At 48.8% G+C, this 17,646-nt stretch overlaps 8 protein-coding genes across 8 annotated transcripts; 3 read left to right on the top strand and 5 right to left on the bottom strand.

Moving 5' to 3' along the window:
* Positions 1-398: 398 nt before the first annotated feature.
* On the top strand, positions 399-830 carry N7509_005065 (uncharacterized protein; the record flags this gene model as incomplete). The annotated part of the gene is made up of 1 exon (XM_056629702.1): positions 399-830. The coding sequence occupies one exon, from the start codon at positions 399-401 to the stop codon at positions 828-830; it is 432 nt and encodes a 143-aa protein (XP_056489004.1).
* Positions 831-1,619: 789 nt separating this feature from the next.
* N7509_005066 (uncharacterized protein) lies at positions 1,620-3,936 on the bottom strand (the record flags this gene model as incomplete). The annotated part of the gene is made up of 7 exons (XM_056629703.1): positions 1,620-1,796; positions 1,861-2,269; positions 2,319-2,964; positions 3,017-3,119; positions 3,236-3,509; positions 3,575-3,597; positions 3,670-3,936. 7 exons carry the CDS (start codon positions 3,934-3,936, stop codon positions 1,620-1,622), a joined length of 1,899 nt encoding a protein of 632 aa, XP_056489005.1.
* A 1,358-nt stretch (positions 3,937-5,294) lies between these two features.
* N7509_005067 (uncharacterized protein) lies at positions 5,295-6,638 on the bottom strand (the record flags this gene model as incomplete). The annotated part of the gene is made up of 4 exons (XM_056629704.1): positions 5,295-5,677; positions 5,780-6,236; positions 6,298-6,420; positions 6,486-6,638. The coding sequence occupies 4 exons, from the start codon at positions 6,636-6,638 to the stop codon at positions 5,295-5,297; spliced, it is 1,116 nt and encodes a 371-aa protein (XP_056489006.1).
* A 2,555-nt stretch (positions 6,639-9,193) lies between these two features.
* N7509_005068 (GLTP domain-containing protein) lies at positions 9,194-10,057 on the bottom strand (the record flags this gene model as incomplete). The annotated part of the gene is made up of 4 exons (XM_056629705.1): positions 9,194-9,542; positions 9,622-9,726; positions 9,774-9,873; positions 9,934-10,057. The coding sequence occupies 4 exons, from the start codon at positions 10,055-10,057 to the stop codon at positions 9,194-9,196; spliced, it is 678 nt and encodes a 225-aa protein (XP_056489007.1).
* Positions 10,058-10,748: 691 nt separating this feature from the next.
* Positions 10,749-12,237, top strand: N7509_005069 (uncharacterized protein; the record flags this gene model as incomplete). Its single annotated transcript, XM_056629706.1, has 2 exons — positions 10,749-11,597; positions 11,674-12,237. The coding sequence occupies 2 exons, from the start codon at positions 10,749-10,751 to the stop codon at positions 12,235-12,237; spliced, it is 1,413 nt and encodes a 470-aa protein (XP_056489008.1).
* Positions 12,238-12,265: 28 nt separating this feature from the next.
* On the top strand, positions 12,266-14,033 carry N7509_005070 (uncharacterized protein; the record flags this gene model as incomplete). Its single annotated transcript, XM_056629707.1, has 2 exons — positions 12,266-13,423; positions 13,479-14,033. 2 exons carry the CDS (start codon positions 12,266-12,268, stop codon positions 14,031-14,033), a joined length of 1,713 nt encoding a protein of 570 aa, XP_056489009.1.
* A 270-nt stretch (positions 14,034-14,303) lies between these two features.
* N7509_005071 (putative mitochondrial inner membrane protease subunit Imp2) lies at positions 14,304-15,255 on the bottom strand (the record flags this gene model as incomplete). Its single annotated transcript, XM_056629708.1, has 2 exons — positions 14,304-14,670; positions 14,780-15,255. 2 exons carry the CDS (start codon positions 15,253-15,255, stop codon positions 14,304-14,306), a joined length of 843 nt encoding a protein of 280 aa, XP_056489010.1.
* Positions 15,256-16,059: 804 nt separating this feature from the next.
* Positions 16,060-16,839, bottom strand: N7509_005072 (macro domain-containing protein; the record flags this gene model as incomplete). The annotated part of the gene is made up of 2 exons (XM_056629709.1): positions 16,060-16,138; positions 16,190-16,839. The coding sequence occupies 2 exons, from the start codon at positions 16,837-16,839 to the stop codon at positions 16,060-16,062; spliced, it is 729 nt and encodes a 242-aa protein (XP_056489011.1).
* Between the last annotated feature and the right edge of the window lie 807 nt (positions 16,840-17,646).

Genomic DNA, 17,646 nt, shown 5'->3' on the forward strand with positions numbered 1-17,646 from the left:
TCAAGAGCAAATTATGAGATGTTGTATTTTGTTGTTGGCAGATGGTTCATTGACTTGGTTATCCGTAACCATGGTTGTTTCAACAACATGCGCCTCCTGGGGCGACGGTCTCGAACACATATCCCCAGAAAATGTAGCCAATAAGCCCAGTTCGTAGCTACTGTGATAATTTTCTATCTCATTTATTCGAGTCACGTATATCGCCTCATTTCTAACGAATTCCTCTCCCAGCCAAGATGATGTCAATTCAAAGTCATGCAGTGATATCCAACGCCACATTGCATTATAAGAATCCAGCGTCGACCACGCCCATCTTGTTCTGATCCAAGACCACCAAATTCTTTTCAAGACAGACCTTTCTTTGACCAAATAATCTTGATCACGCAATAACATCCAAAATGACTGATCGCTACGGCAATTCCACCTACACCGAAAATTACGATTATGACACAACCGGAGCTACATACGATACAATTGGAACATCATACGAGACAAACGGAACAACCTTCGATGCAACCGGCTACGGAAACTATGGAACTACCGGCTTTGGAACTACGGGATATGGCACCGATGCTGTAGGCAATACATACGGCACAACTTACGACACTGGCTATGGCACAACGGCCTATGACCCCAGCAGCGGTGCCTATGATCAACATCTCGACTATCGCACTGATAGTTCCCGACGACATCATCGTGAGCGCCTCGATCCGAGTGGCGTCTACAGACACCGAGATGTTGATCGCCGCGACGATGGAACTACTCATGTTCATCGAGAGTATGATAACCCTAATACCGGCACCAGCTATCACCGCGACTATGAGCGGTAGATCCCAAGGCCTGGCGGGTGCTGGGAAATTTAAAGAATTATTTGCCTTGTCAAGGCATTCAAATGTATAGAGATATGACGCTATGAGCCTCCTCCTTTTTGTACAGAACAGATTGAAAGAAAACTTGAAATCTCCGGGTTGGACCAGTATTCGACTCAGCAGAAGAAAAAAAAGTTGAAGAAATCTATCAAATCGTCTAAAAATATTTTATTTCGATGAGTTCAACTCTTGTTTCTTAGCGTGCAAGAAAATATTATGATCTTTCCACTGATAACGTATTCATTTTTGCTGTTCATTATAGAACATTAAAATAATTTGCTATGGCAGTAATTTTTATGAATTTCAATATGCCAACTTAAATCACACCGCACTAGTTGGTTTCATTTTTCTTTGAACCTTGGAAGGCTACTAACTACTACTGGCACCTAGGGCTTCAAGTTTCCCTATCTTCAAGTATTTCGCCGTTTATTATCTACTAGTAGTACTAGTTTTTGGCTTTAACTTGAATGTTCCCATACTGGCACTGGCTAGCTTCTACACAATCATCTAGGAGAATACTGAGTATAGCGAATGTAATTTCATTATATATTCCAACGACCGTTAAAACGCCCGATGCTATGCAAAGATCATCGAAAGAGGGTTGGCAATGCCCACTAAGAACCAGCGACAGGGCAGGAACAAAAGGGAGAGAGAGAACGAACGGCATGACAAGACGCCCTGCCATGCATCTGTGCAAAAGGTAAAAAAATGGTAAAAGAAGGACGAGTAAATACTGCCTGAAAAAGAAATTCAAGCGCTCGCTTGAAGGTTTCCCGTGTAGACGCCTTCGAAATCCAGCCCAGCTAGCATCCCGTTCACTCGGTCGATTTCACGACTCAGGTCCTCGACGTTGACGGCAAGACTGCTCACCTCGTCGAATTTTCGGCGACGGTTGGCATCGGCGATCATCTCGGATACGAAGAATTTCTGTTCTTCTCAGGACAATGAGTCTATCGCGTAGCGATTTTTCTTCTGCTTCGAGCGCCGATACGGCGCTGCTTGTATCGCTTGCGAGGCTGCTGGTGCTTCCGCTGGCGGCGACACGATTGTTATATTTAATGGATGCAAGTGCGGAATCCTGGGGCTTAGCACCAGGTGCCGGTGAGCCGTTTACTGGCGTGTTTGGTGACGATGTGGCGGGGCTAGACATGCGTCCTCCGTTCGACGGTGCATGTTTCAGGACCTTGGGTAGGGCTTTCAGAGGTAACATATGGAGGTGGAGGAAACTGCTGGCTTGTTGGTAGATGGCCTTTTGCAAGCGCTGTTGGGTGGGGGAGTTGGTGGGTAGGTCGCGGATTCGTCGAGCCGCAACATCATATTTTGCGAAAGAATCCATAAGTCGCTTGCGGACTTTGGATGCATCTGCTATTTGAGCTGACGAAGGCGGGCGTCTTGGATCCCTGGAACATCGTTAGTAGGGTTTCGGTCAAGATGATGTTGTAGACATACTGGAGCGCGGAGAGGAGTTTCTGGAATTCAGGCAAGTGCAAGCGGATTCCTCTCTCGAACTGGATCAGATTGTCGTAAGACCTGGCTTCCGGAGGTTTGTGCGTGATATCAGCCTCAAAGTCGCGCCGATCAAACAACGTAGACTTGCAATCTTTGCAAAGTCTCACGTCGATATTGAGCAGATTGTTAGCGGCTACTTTTTCTGACGATTTCGAAACTATTGAAAATGTTAGAAACAGTCGGCCGGAGACGACAAGTATTAGCAGCGTACCAGGTGTAATGCTCAGCCCAACTTCACTAGAGCAACCAGTTCCAACGTCGCCGCAAACAACTCGCCCACAAGTTCTGCAATGGTGCCTCCGAAAGGAATACCCTGAAAAGTCCTGCTGGCAGAAGGGACACCGCGACACACTAGCATCATCCTGCCAGCTTACAACCGTCTGCTCCAGGGTCTTTCGCTGGTCACTTTGCCATCCAATGGAAAATAGTTTCGTTGCGCTGGGTTGAACTTGATCGGGTGGTAGACTCGCCAATAATTGTGTGAGTCGCGTTAATCGCTTTTCGAGGCGCGAAACTTCCAGGAGATCCTTATCAACCATTTGCTGCCGGATGGATTTAAACGAAGCCATTTTATCTCTCGATGCTCCTAATACTTTTATGAGCTTGGTAGCCAGGCATGGGGTTTTTGAAAAACAAACCATTGTGATCGTTGTAACCCTCCCTCGATTTATAGCAAGTCTCGCAGACACGAGCCCAAATACCTCTGATAGGTTCGTGGTGTGCCGACCGCGAAAGCTTCATCTGGTACATTGTATGTTCTTCGCAAAAGAGTTTCCCACATTTCCGACAATTCACACATCCATTGGTGGCATTTAATCGTTGTCCGCATGAAGGTTCCAAACACACGTCGTACATACAAGCAGCTTGCCAGTGTTCCTTTGTAATGAGGTCTTCGGGGTCGAGTAGTTTCGGGGGTTTGGGGTTGGTATATGGGAGTGAGAAGCCAGTGGACGGCTCGAGACCGAGGATGCTTGATTCTCATTCGACTCGAATACATCCAGACCCTTGAGCTTTTGGTTTAACACGGCCAGTGGCTGAAATCTTTTTGCTTTTTCCATCTGGATCTTGAACCAGTCCTTGACCTCATCCTGTGTGCCATCCTCCAAGTTTTGGTGAAGGTCGTCGAGATGTCTGCGGACATGTTAATGGAGGGGCTGAAGGAAATATAGGGGGGGAAGTGGATGTTGCTATTGTACCTATTAAGTTGAAGAAGAGTCACCTAGTAGCAGTCAATATACAATATTTTAATGGTTCAAGCTTTATGCGCCAATATGCTGGGAGGTAAACATACCATTTCTTCGCTGCAGATCGGGCATGATAGCTGCGCCCCGGGAGCGGCGGGCGGCGCGGATATCGAAGTGTTGCCATTCTCTAAGGATATGCGCGAGGTGAGGTCTTGAGTGGTCGAGGAGAACTGTGATACAGAGGTCTGCGAGCTTAGAGAGACGCTGCTAGCAGCTGGCGATAGTACCCTCTTCGGCTGCGGGGACGGGGACGGGGCTGAGAGCGCACTCGGAGTGCCCAAGACACGGCCGCCACCCAGCGTCCTCCGGGACATGATTACGGGGACATGAGAAGCAGGTGAAAAAGTAAACGTTTCAGCCCTAGGGTTGAAAGAAGGTTGCCCGAAGGGACAGTTGCAGTTGGAGATAGAGTTGGAGTTGTTGACTTGGAGCCGCGGTGATGATGCGGTGGAGCCTTACGTCCTTGTGGCCTGAGGCACTAGTGGCTTGGCAGGAAGCATGAACTATGAACTACAAGAAGTGTGTATGTATATGATGATTGTGTGAGTATGTCCCATTGGCTGATTTGATTGACTTCATGACTTCAATTAAAGTTAAGAATAATATCTTGCATTATGCATTTCTGCAATGGATGGTGTGTTCTCATCGAAATCAGTAGATAGAGTATAACTTGAATCTTGTATCCTCCTGTGGAACACCACCATAAGACACATTGTATTCGCAGACTCTCCTACCCTACCTGCTTACCACCATTTAAAAATTGGTAAAAATATGAAATAAATCCAGCAAACTCCTTCCATTGATTCCGACAGGGAAGCAAAAAGATATCTCAGGTAAGGATTGTAGGAATAGCCGAACGGGGGGGGTCGAACCCCCAACCTTGAGATTAAGAGTCTCACGCTCTACCGATTGAGCTAGCCCGGCAGGGCTGTTGTTTGGGGGAGCAGATTTTGGCTAGATGAAGCACGACTAGATTCAATCCACGTAATGGCCCAAGGCGTGCCAACACTACCGGCTCGGCTATACTGAAGCGCAATCTGAGTGCACCATGCCCGAGAATTTCATTATTATTAAAAGATATGAATATCTCAGTACCTTCTTCACGTGATTATCAGATTGCCATGCTCTTCGATTTAACTAGTCCCGGATTTGCGGATATGGCGCATCGAAGGATTCGCCAATGGCTTGGCTGTGGGATTATGGGGAGCTATTACATAGATCGAGACAGGGATCCCAAAGTTACACATACAATAATTCCATGCCCATCTAACTCTATAATTGCCGGCATTTGTACTACATACTGGTATACGGGGTGCATAGTACTAGGAACGAAGTAGTACTACTTCGTACTACTAGTAATGTCAATACTCGTGTTTGGCGGGAGGTTACCCATTTCTCTAAATCCTGGAAAAAGGAATGTATGTAGAACGCATGGACTAGCATTATATTTCAAGTTTGACTGTAGAAACACCAACTATCGAACCCTATTTACCACCGTGACACTGAAACTGACATTTCAAGTACATCCGCGGGGCCAAATTGGAATTTTTGACAATCGGAGCTAAAGTATATTCCGAGGACTCGTAATCAGTAACTCAATTATTCATTTACATTTTTTTTTTCAGAGAGAAAAATTATTATACTATACTAATATACCACTCCTCTCAGATCCCTATGAAGTATCATCCTCCGAAACAAAGAACGTCTTTTGCACATTCACGCCGCTAAAAAACGTCCCGTGATTTGGCTTAGGATTGAGATCTTCCTGGCTACTGGTTCGGCTGCTCCCCTGATTCGAGGTGTGGATCGTGGTGATCACAGCATGTGAATCCTCTGGGTCTAGGTCCGGGCGCCAATACTGGGGCCCGGAGGGATCCGACCGCACAACGTTCACGCTCGAGAGCGGGACACTGTTACCGGTACGCTTGCTCCGAGTTCCTGCAGAGCTGGGGTCGCGAAACCAGCGGAATAGGGGGCGAAGGGTGACGAGGCTGCCTGCTGCGATGCCCAGGCTAGCTTCGACATTGGACCAGATCGAGATGTTGGAGGTTGCGTCTGGGGTGGAAGATGTTGTTAGTATAGTGCTTTCTCGAAATTTGACTCGTGTATTGTGGGACTCGAATGGGGATGACCTGGAGATTTGAATGAAATACTTACATAAGAAGTCCGGGTCCTTGTAGTCGTGCAGGTAGGGAATTCGAATGATGACAGCGGCACTTGCGACGCAACCCATGCCCAAGATACTGGCCAGCGCAGCCTTCGTGCGTATATTCATTTGTAAGTTCCACACCAGGAAGACTGGCAGTATGCCGAGGGTAAAGTCACAACATGTGGCAGTCACACTGTAAACGTAGGCAATGGCGATAACGCTGTCGAGATCCATACAAGTGCCGTTGGTAAGACCTCGGGCTCGTTGCCAGAAGAAGGAAACGGGGTGACATTGTAAAGTCAACATGAACCAGAATATCAGGCCAATAATCGTGGTCACAGCAATGACGCCCCAAAGGATTGAACGGTGCAGACGGGAAACAGTAAGACGGAGAAGGGCGACGGCGATAGAACACTTGCAGACAGCGCATACCCAAACGTAGCTTGTTTGACCAAGCCACCACCACTGGTATAATTAGCCTTCATTCTTGTATGCATGAGCTTAGACTGGATCGGGTTGAGCATACAAACATGGCGGTCTCCATAGTGCCTCGTCCTCCATCAGCGACTGGGGCAAGTGTTATGGATTTTTGACCGATTCCGTAAAAAGCGCCTGTGATACCACATAGTGCAAAGAGAACGTTCAAGAGCTGTCGCATCGCAAAGTGTCAGTACAAGGAAACAGATCCATGCATGCCGTGTGAGGTGGAATTACCATGGCAAACACCATCAGCGCATCATCCCAGCCAAAGGCCTTGACGATCTTGAGCCGGACAAAACATCTCAGGCAAACTGCAATGAAAGAGAATCCCAAGAAGATAGTTGTGACAATGAAGATCGATAGACTGCGACCTTCCAAGGGTAGCATTGTGGTGGCCGGGATCAGAGACTGTATTAATCGAGATTCATCGTCTACCCAGAGTAGAATTGCAGAGACCTCAGAACTCCCTCTCAAGATTGCCAATCAAGAATTGTGTATAAGGAGAAAAGAAGGAGAAGAGAAGCGGCGAAGAATCAAATCACTAGCCAAGCACCGCCATCCAGCGGCCATTAGTGGCGAGAAGGGGGTTTGGCCGCCGTCCAAGCGGGTCGTCACGGCGTTGGCGTCCTTCTCCGTCCTTAGTCTCTGGGGCTAGACACGCAAGATACATTTTTCTGAGCCTCGCGGCTACCATGATCAAACTGATCAACAAGACCCAAAACACTTGCGACCCGCATCGGCAATCTCAAGGTGAACCCACGGGATGGGTTGTGGGGTCAAACTTAGATGACCCTGAACTATGAGAATTTGGTTGGTGAATTGGGGAAAAAGGATCCAATAGAAAAAAGCTAGAAGGTCGCAATGCAGCTGTCATCGAAACCCTTTCAACTCCAGATTTCTCAATGTGGCTTCGAGTGTCGCGTGAACTTGAGGCCGTTCCATGGACACATTGTGGAGGTACAAAAGTCAAAAAACCCCAACCCGGAGAGAAGGTTGCACGAAGAAGGCAACCTAGCAGCCAAAAACCTTGCCCTTGCACAAGACAAATGACCATTGAGTGGATTTCATTTGCGCATCAATTGTTTGGCTCAGAGACATTTCCTATTTCTCGTGGCGTTGCCATGTGGCCTACCAGTGCCTGCCGGTACCTAACAGTGCCTTGGTTCTAGCTCTTCCACAAGTCCACCATTCCCTGCTATGGCCATATGGAATTGTACACTACCACCCGCTCAGGCCGCCCACCTACAGCCTCCGCGAGTTTCATCGTCGGGAACATCGGCGACATCACTCAAACAAGTTCGGCTGCCAAAGGGCTTCCATGGGTTCTTCCAACGAGCGTGTGCGAATCTTGGCCAGAGAGTGGAGCCTTGGTCTTCGCCTCCACATGCAGAGACTAGCTAGTCTGTTCGACCGCTCGAAGTCGTGTCGAAAGGGGGGGAGACCGTTGCCACCCTAGGACGAACAGGGCCTTAGGACGATATTCTCCGTGGATCCGTGATCCCCGTGCCCCCCTTGGCGGCTGACGATTTCTTTCTTATCCCCTTCGGTTGCGAAGGCGTACCGGCAATAGTTTGACGGGAGGGGAAGGAAGGTCTCGGTTAGCTAAGGATACTGGTAATTGCTGGCGAGATCCGAGGTATGAGTACTCCGTACACACATGTTAATAAAATGTGGCAAAGGTGAAGTGAGGAAGGCGAATGATACCGTGCTCGTTAGGAAGAACTGGTGGAATCAATCGATCGAGCACGTCCACCCTGGGTATGTATCTCGATATTGGAATCGAGATCTTCTTGATAACAGTTGACCCGGTACATTCTGAGACCTGATTCATGACAATCGGCAAGTGATGGGTACCCTGTTCAGCCGATCACTCTGGATTTCGTACATGCATACTACTCTGTAGAAGCCTCCGCCAGCACGAAGTTGGCATGATCTGCAGTCGGAGATTACCTGACAATTCTGGCGTCTCCACCGTTAAGACAGGTGGGTGGTGGATCATTAGGGTTATGCAGAGATGCCGCCTGGCACGTTACGAGGCTGCATCATTTTGCAAGCGCAACAAAGACATTGTTACAACTTACTTTCAATGAAACGAAACTCGAATCACTAGTAACTAAAAGATCAGAAATTCGCAACCATTGCATCTGAAATCGACTACATGACAACAGAAACTTCCTGCTAAAACTCTTGTTCTGCGAAAGTCCCTTATCCCTCAACCCGGGGAGAACATTCAAAGCTAGGTTCGAGGCCTCCATATCCTCTATTCCCTGGTGGATATCTGTTTAATTAAAAGTTCGATCGCCGTTCTGATTTTGCGACCTATATTTGGAGCTACCTTCAGTCTCTGCCGGTGTCCAGATGGTAAAAGCCCATTGGACCCTACCATGGAACATACGTTAGCCATGTGGTTCTCCTTTACCCTGTTCCGGGGATTTTCTGTCCATCGATGCAACCCAACCGCTAGTTGCTCGTATTCAAAGATGATCGTTGAAGCTAGTGAAACGGCACTGGAGAATGAGCTTGGTCTTATGTACTGTCACTGTCCCCATTGAAAGAGATATGAAACTGCACAGGTTGTCCGACTACTAGTATGAACGGGGTGCAAAGCACTCCGTACCTGGCTCCACATCCAGCGGCGCGCAAGTTGCTATCTGAAGAAAATATCGGCCCGATTCCGAGAATCGCATGTACGCATAGCTGTAGCACGCTTGCGGAGTTAAGCTTGATCCCGTGATGCTTATATTTTTAGTGCCCAACTGTAAATGTTGACTGCCACTTCTCCTCTACGGATACACAAAAGAAACAGGCTGTATTCATCTCTCGAAAAGAAATGTTCGGTTTTCACATTTCGCTACAACGGACATGAACCACCCGCGGAGAAAGAATCGATATGTACATTGTATAATTTGCATCGCTGATACTTTCAATGGCTAATAGACAGATCATTTGCACTTTGTGAGGTCGTCAAAGTTGTTCAGAATAGTCACAACATTCTTCAGAGCTGCAATCTCGGGAGTCAAGGGGCTGTTAAGCTGGTCCTTGACACCCTTGAGCTGCTCCGCGCTGAACTGCTCTTGCTCGGCACTGAGCTCGTAGGGAGAGACGCCGATCTTGGCATAGAAGTCCTTGCGGTATGGTACGGAGTTCATGGCGAAGCCAAATGCCTTCTTGGCGAGGAAGTTGTGGTGGGGTTTCAGGACGTCATTGTAGGCAGAGGTGAAGGAGGTGTTGAGCTCCTCGACGGGGTCATCGAGGTTGCGGCGAATGGCGGTGGCAGTGAGGTCAAGAGCACTAATGACGCACTATATCAGCAACCGTTCTGAGGGGAATTGGATAGAGGGTAGAGGGGCAATGGAAGTGACGATCTTACAGCTTGAGCCAGAAAAGACCCTGGGCGGCCTTCTTGGACTTGTCGTTCTTGACAAGATCTTGCAGGTCTGGGACTCGGCGGGAGCCTCGTTGAAGCGCTTCTCGACTTTCTGTTCCAATTGTCAACATTTGGCCCAACAATATCCAATTGACGGAGACGGGGGAGGGGGCGGGGCGAGGCGAGGGGGACATACGGCAATGTTGTTGGTCATGTCATCCTTGACACTGTTCAATGCAATGCCGCCAATGCGCTCTGCAGGATCAACCGGATTAGGCCTCACGATAAGCATGCAAGGAAGAAGAGGGTACTTACCAAACAGAGTGACGAGGGATTTGGCAGCTCGGATGAACTCCTCTGTGTTGATGTTGCCGCTGGCATCGACAGTGACATTCTCAAAGGACTGGCCCTTGATGGATTCAAGCCAAGAGGTAGACATGGTGATTGTGTGTATAGGAATAGGAATAGGAATTGGAATTGAAATTGGAGATAACCTGGGGTGAAGAGTAGTACTGTAGTCGGAGTATCTAAATGGAAACAACAGCTGTCCCGCTGTCACTCACCGCTGCCACTGCCACGCAAGCCACCTCGGGGCAACCCTGAAGGCAAACAGTGCAAACACGGTGTCGATCATGCCATGTCCCACGTGACCTTATCCAACGTGACCTTATCGTCTGTTTTCAGGACCCTCGGGGAGGTTTGCACTGTTTGGCATTCCCCAATATGACATCATCTTTTGCCTGTTGCATCACGATCTTCGATCGATCGCCCTACTCGTATGCTTTTTTCTCCTCCCAAAGTGGTGCCTGAATGATCTTCCCCCGCGCCTTCTTCTCTCTTTCTTGATGTCCCACCCCCTTGTTCAATGCTCATTCTCCGGGTGGGCAATCGTCCTGTGCTATGAGCAGTTCCGACCAGGCCAGCGGCGCGGCACGGGCAGAAGCAGAAGCAGAAGCCGAAGCCCCCCCACAGTCCTCCCCATGAGAGCTACCAGGGCCTGCCAATAGGGTCCTACACGGATCAGAAGCTGGTGGGTTAAACCTGGTGAACCACACAATCGGTATCCACTCAGAACTAATAATCTCCTCGTTACATATTAACAGCGCTATGCCTCCGCTCATCACTTGCATATGACAAGCCGCCGTTTTTTCATCGGTCCGATTCCAGAGGGTTGGATCCATGGTCATCGGAAATCTTGGTACAAATCGAGGCTCCGCTTCAAGAACTATACCTCACAGACCTTATCCTTTTCGGTCGACCCAATTGCATCTCATTATACCCAAAGAACCCTGGGAAGTGATCATCCGACGGGCCAAGCGGAGCCATCGTCGGCTCCTGCCGAGGTGGGGGAGGAGGAAGGGGTTGCTCTTACCTTCACTCACACGAATATTGACTCCACGGACGAGGATGAAAGCGAGGAGCAACTGCAGGAGCCGGATGAGGAACCATCAGGAGAACTTCGCACCTTGACTCACCCTGAGCCAGAGTCAGGAGAAATAACTAACACTGACAATGACAATGACATCACATCCGAAGATCAGGAACAAGATGAAGACCAGGAGCAAGATGAAGAAGACTCGGATGAGACACCACGGCCGAACGCCAGGTCGATTGCTAGCACATCACATGGGGTTTACGACAGTGGAGACGCTTCAACGTCATTCGTTACGGCCAGGGAAGACGCCTCTAGCTTCGCAAACTCAAACGCGTCTACGTCGACTATCCATGCAGCTGTCTTGCAACCTAGCCAGCGACCGGTATCATCAGATTCACAAAACTTGAGCGTTGCCGGTCCGAGTCAGCAGAGTCCAATGGTGTCGACCCCTTCTGCGGTTGCTAGTGAAGCGGACTCAACAACACACCTGCTAAAGGCTAGGCCCAAGCCCCAGAAAAGACTCAAAAGCGACCGCTCTGGACTCTCCCGTTTCACGCTGGATCGTCAAGAGCCCCAGAACGAAGACGATGCACTACACGAAGATGTCCCACAAGATGGATATATGCCGCGACGATTTACCCGAAAAATGGCCAAATATAACATCAACGACAATGTCATAGACAAGCAAGAAAGATTACGATCTCGAATTTCTAAGACGGGAAGGGGCAATTGTTGCGAATCGACCCCGTCGTCGCAAGATACAGGATGGCGAAATCATCAAGGCCGAGAGAATGCTAGTTCTCGTAGAAGAAACGCCAAAGGAAAAGCTACCAAGCGATTACACGGAGAACGACAGCCTTCGAATGGAAACACGGACTTTGGATAAATGGCGCGAGTTCCTAGTGGTTTGCAGAAAGGGCTCCGCTGAGCATGCGCCATTTTCACTGCAGATGTATCGAACACGCGTCATCCCTGATATGTCAAAGCCGAACAGCAAGACGGCTCCTTACTATGAGGTGCGGTTGAACCATAAAAACACCAGCGTCAACCTTTACTCTACCTTGGACAAGACTATCGTGGTCTGGTATCCCCGGAAGCGTGGGACTAAGATATACATCATACGCCCCAAATCGACAGCACATGCTGCAGAGTGGTACACCTTCATTCGGCAGGTTCTTGGCTGGCGACGTCCAACAAAACTTCCCATCAATGTCCCCGATCTAGAGGGTATCTCTGGTCTTTAAAAACCCTTTCGAACAATTGGAGGCTCGAATGGGGACGAAAAATGATGATGGCAGACATACCACTATCCTCAGCCGATCTGCGGGTGACGAACGGTTTGCCGCAACATCCATTATTCGAGGCTGCATGGAAATGCTCGAGGGTCGCCCGGAATGGGCCGAGGTGCTGCATGCTTGGTCAAAGACAGAAAAAATGGGACTTGCTTGGAAGCGATACGATCGTTTGGAATGGATCTTCGGTGTGAATGAAGAAAACATGTATGGATCGATTGCAATGCAGTCGTCCCACGACCTTGAGCTACGCCCACGACACCATTATTCGACGGCAATCAAGCAGTCGGGGGAGAAGGAGCAAGAGCCACCGCCAATCGAGGGGTTCTTGATTCGACTTACATCGCAGAAGGGCATGCACCAAAGGATGAACAAGATGTTCTTCAAGAGGTTGTATTTTTTCACTCAGGATCATTACTTGCTATTCTGCAGGCCAGCAAAGGCATTCCCTCCAACGCCGCCAAAGTTTGCCTCAGCTTGTATGGACGAGGAATCGGGTATTCCAACTTCTCGCCAAATCTTGAACGAGATGCCGATGTCTTGGGATATTGACCCATACCCTATCGATGATGGCGAAATATCTTGGCTCACCAACGGAAATGACGAGTTTGTTCAACGACATGACGAGGAAGCCTACGCCCAGAAACAGAGAAATATCCACAATATGAGTCAGGCTGATGGATATATTGATTTATGCCGAGTGACAGGTGTGCGCATTGTCCAGCGTGGCAGTAGTCCTGCCGATCCAAATATTGGAGAAGGGCCGGCCGTGGATTTCCAACCCGAACCCACTGATTCTCGACAAGAAGACGGTGCGACCAGGGAGTTTGACGATGACAAAACATTTGAAATGACTCTAGAAAATGGCCTGGTTATCCGCTTGCAGGCCTATGATGCTTTCACTCGTGACGAATGGATCAAGCGACTTGACACTTTGGTCAAATACTGGAGGATGCGCCACGCCGACGATGCAGCTGAGCTTCAGGCTGTGCGGAACCGGAATCTCAAGCTCTTGGAGATCGACGAAGAAATGGAATCAGTTGTGGGTCAGTTTGCAAAGAAATGGGAGGTAAAAAAGGCAGAAGCATCGCCTCATTTGCACAACATGTGTGCTTTGTCTGGTTGTCGAACAATAAAGGTTTGTGTTCCGATGAACTCTTTGCTCTTGAATATCAACTAAATTTTCTAATTAGATGTCCGGACAACTTTATCGCAAGCCTCGCCGTCATACAACTTTTACGAAGTGCCATGTTCTTCTCACTGCGGGCAAGCTGCTCGTCTTCCGTAGTACGCTGCGTAAAGGGAACGGTGTCGTGGTTCCGCATATCCACCAAGAGCATGAAACAACGATCGATTTGAATGACTGCTACATCTATTCTGGACTTGTCACGGAGAATGATCTGTTGTATGCCAACCAAACTTTCGATAGTAATAACCCAGGCCTGCACGCACTTCCACGTGCATATCTTTCATCGGACGTCTTTACCAGCCGAGATGAGGACACCGCAATCACATTCGTTCTCTGGCAGCCCACCAAGAAAAGCCTATTTCGAGCCCAGGAAACAGGCGCCCAGGGCAAAGCCAAGCGCTCTTTAAGACATGTGACGACCCTAGGAAAACACGGTCGAACGATCGTTTTCAAGGCACGTAGTCGTGTCGAGAAAGATCAATGGGTTTTGAGCATCTCGTCTGAGATCGATCGACTACAGGAAGAGAAGCCGGAAGATATCCGGATTGTTTCTCAATAACTTCTTTTTGCATTTCTATTTTCTTCCTTACATTCATTTTAAGTATACCATTTTTTCCCAGCAGAAACACGCATAGCATTTCGGGTCTTTGGTTTTGATATCTGGTCACACTTTTGAGATTATACATATATGCCCAGGTGACTAGTACAGCATGATCATAACAATACAATGATATCCCACAAAACAACTCCATATATGTACACAGCGCCCAGCGCCATCACAGAGAACATGCAACGCGTAGTCGAGCCTCTATACCCCTGCGCCAATAAATTAATCCAAGCTTTGATTCTCCATATTCACAGCCTCCTTCATGACTCTGTCCCGTGTAGCCTGCCTATAATTCTTTCCTTCCGAGGTACCATTGTCCAGCTTTCCATCTTCCCAATCCGCCCAATTTAACCACCTCATCCGCGGGCCCAGGATCGCAAACACCCGACCGGTAAGAAGACTAATACTGACCGGTCCGTAGGTATTACTATCCAGAGTTCGCTCTGGATCTGAAGCATCCCCCTCCAGCCAGACATGATTGAACGGAACGATTTGAGACTCTTTCAGACAAGGTTTGCGGGTCATAACACGGTCACCAGGAAGACCGACGACACGTTTTATAGCGATGTGTGAGGAATTGGCGGGAGACCTGTTGGTATAATCAAGTTAGCAAATATTTCCAGTTTAAATTTCCTTGACTGTGAGGCATTGAGATTCCCAAATCGGAACCAACTCTGTCTGACAGACATGATACATACCGGAATGTAACCACCATCCCCCTCTCTAACCGTCTTGTTCTCTCCCACGGCCAAACCCGCGACGGCATCATGCTGACCAGCACCATATCACTTTTCGTGTGGTTTTCGTGATAATCTTCGTTGAGGTAGGGTGTCATTGACGGTCCCCGAACCCACATTACCTGCATAACGTGTTCCGAGAAGAACAGGCTGATCGGCACGAGGGGCGCCAGGATCCGAAGCCCGCGACATGTGCGCTGGACTGGTCTGGGGAGCGCGGCATAGCGTTGTCGGAGATTAGAGAAGAAGGCACTGAAAGGTCGTTTCGGTGTGAGTTTCGGGCCCTGGATGTTTGGCTCTGGCGTTGACTGTGCGCTGAGGGTCTGGTTCTGGCCTTGTCCCGTCCCGCCAGGGACGGGCTTCTTCTTTTGCGCGAGGTTTTTGGCGGCGTTTGGGGATAGGATGCGGAAGTTGGGTTGGTTGGGTGGTTTGGCCATTTTGAGCTGGTGCCGGGGGGAGGGGGGTGGGTCCGTGTCTGATGTAGGGAGGGTAATTAGATGTGATTTGGGTGATATCAAGAGCTTGTCATCATGGCTTTCTGAGGAATGCGTGCTATAGCGATGTTTCGCAAGATTTGGTTGTTGGTGAGGTTGCGGGCGGAATTCATGAGCTCCGGTGTTTGCACTGTTTGTCTTGCTTGCGCATTGAGTCAATAATTTATACTACCAATGCTAACTCGAAGGATTTTGTTTTTATTTTGATAGATAAATTTGAAATTAGTGGCATTGGGAACGTTCAAATCATAGCTTGCTTGCGAACTACTGCTGCTAGTAGTGCTACAACATGAGGTATTACCCAAGTACCCACTGGCAGGTCGAAACTATATAGTAACGGGGGCGGAATCAAAGGATGCCACTGGCAGTGGATAGTACTAGATGATGTGGAGGGTAAAGCCCTCAGAGAAATATCTAGCACTCAATCATAGTACCAAAACTACTACTAGTAGTACTAGTAGTAAAAACCTCCCGTTTTGACTTCTTAATGTTCGACTTTTCTAATTCAGATTGAAGACAGCAGTAAAAATGAAAATAAAACATATTGAACATTGTTCCATCCTGCAATCCACTTGGAAAACGCGGCAAACATCCTAACTCCCTGCATTTCTCCAGTACGCCACCGTGACAAGAACCACAGCAAAATAGCCCCAAGAAAAGCTATCCAAGAGACCAGAAACAATACCAGCCGGATAATCATACGGGTGCAAAGAAAGTCACCGAGGCGTCTGCCAATCGACCAAGTCGCTAAATACCATTTGTAACACCGGCACCGGCACCTTGATCAGCGATGCGAAGATCTTCAGGAGTCGGAGGGAGGAATTGGCTAAAAGAAGTCAGCGTGATGTACACACGATAAAAGACAGATAGTACGAACGTGAACATCTGCGCATACACATTCATATCCCGAGGCTCGAAATTGCAGAAGATAACTTGTTGCAGGGCATTGGGTACTCCAGCATGTGTTTCTAAGAATTGGCGGACCTCCTGCGTTACGGCACGCGCCGCAAGATCAATAGGGTAACCGTATACCCCAGTGCTGATGGCCGGGAACGCGATGGTCTTCAGGCCATGCTGCATCGCAAGTTCCATGCTAGTTCGATAGCAAGACCGGAGCAAAGTCTCGGGGTGAGCGGTATTCTGGTGCCGAGATCTGTCCCAGTAGATTGGCCCGACAGTGTGTATGACATTTTTACAAGGCAGCTCGTATGCTTTTGTGATTTTCGCATCGCCTGTATCACATCCGTCGAGCTCGGAGCACTCTTCCAGGAGCTGCGGCCCTGCGGCCCTGTGAATTGCTCCGTCGACACCTCCGCCGCCAAGGAGGGAGTTGTTTGCTGCGTTGACGATGCAGTCGATGTCCAATTTAGTGATATCGTTGAGAATCAGTGCGATGCTGTCATTTAGTTGTTGTGACGGAGGGAAAGCCGAATCGATTGACTCCCCTGGAAGCAGCTTCTTGGTGCGATAGAGCTGTGCCACTGTTGGAATACTAGCAAGATCTACCAAACGAGAGCGAGCGGCCATGATGGGTTCTTTGACAGCAAGCAGAGGTTTGAGGGTCGCCTTGCCTCGATGATATCAGATGTATGGTTGCCTCATGGGCGCCGCATTTCTGCCTCAGGCCGGAGATTTCTTATCGCGGATGAAGTAATCGCCACGTGACATTTTGTGCCCGCAGAAGAAGGCGACGAGGCGACGAGGCAGGAAAAAAGGCAACGATGCAGGAAACCATTTTGAGTTTGGGTATACTTCAACGGAGCAATTTAAGTCTCAGAGAAATGAAATGACGATGTTCACGACTTCACGTCATGTTTGAGACCAAGACAGTGCTGCAGGGGGTAGACCAGGTGAATCCAGACTAACCAATGATCATGGCGTTGAGATTGTACAAATTATACCCATCGACCCCATTGACCACCTGTTTGGGACTAATGGGTCTTCACGGCATCATTCGATGTATCAGAATGCGCCTTTGGAGTCAACAAAATCAGTATTCCAAATAGCTATTGTAAGGGCCGGATGCCTAAGTTTAGAGTGGACACTGGTCAAACGTCGCATCTAGACCTACCTGCATTGCACACATCTCGCGAGATTTCCGACCTTGACCAACGCACCAGTCAGATTACCCAGTTTGGCGCTATACCTACACCCGATCCAGTTTTCAAGAAAAGCCTAAAGCTTACTCCGTCGAGAGGTCGCATCGTGCCATTCGTGCAGAAGAGGCAACAAGAGGGTCTACGAGTACGGAGTACAGTACGGAGTACTCTACGTACGGTCCATGCCCGAGACATGCTCCAGCCTCCTGGCTCCTGGACTTCTGAGTCTTGGCTC

The sequence above is a fragment of the Penicillium cosmopolitanum genome (assembly GCF_028827165.1).
Source record: "Penicillium cosmopolitanum strain IBT 29677 chromosome Unknown utg000006l:49.0-5199605.0:1.0-5204138.0, whole genome shotgun sequence".
Taxonomy (NCBI): Eukaryota; Fungi; Ascomycota; class Eurotiomycetes; order Eurotiales; family Aspergillaceae; genus Penicillium; species Penicillium cosmopolitanum.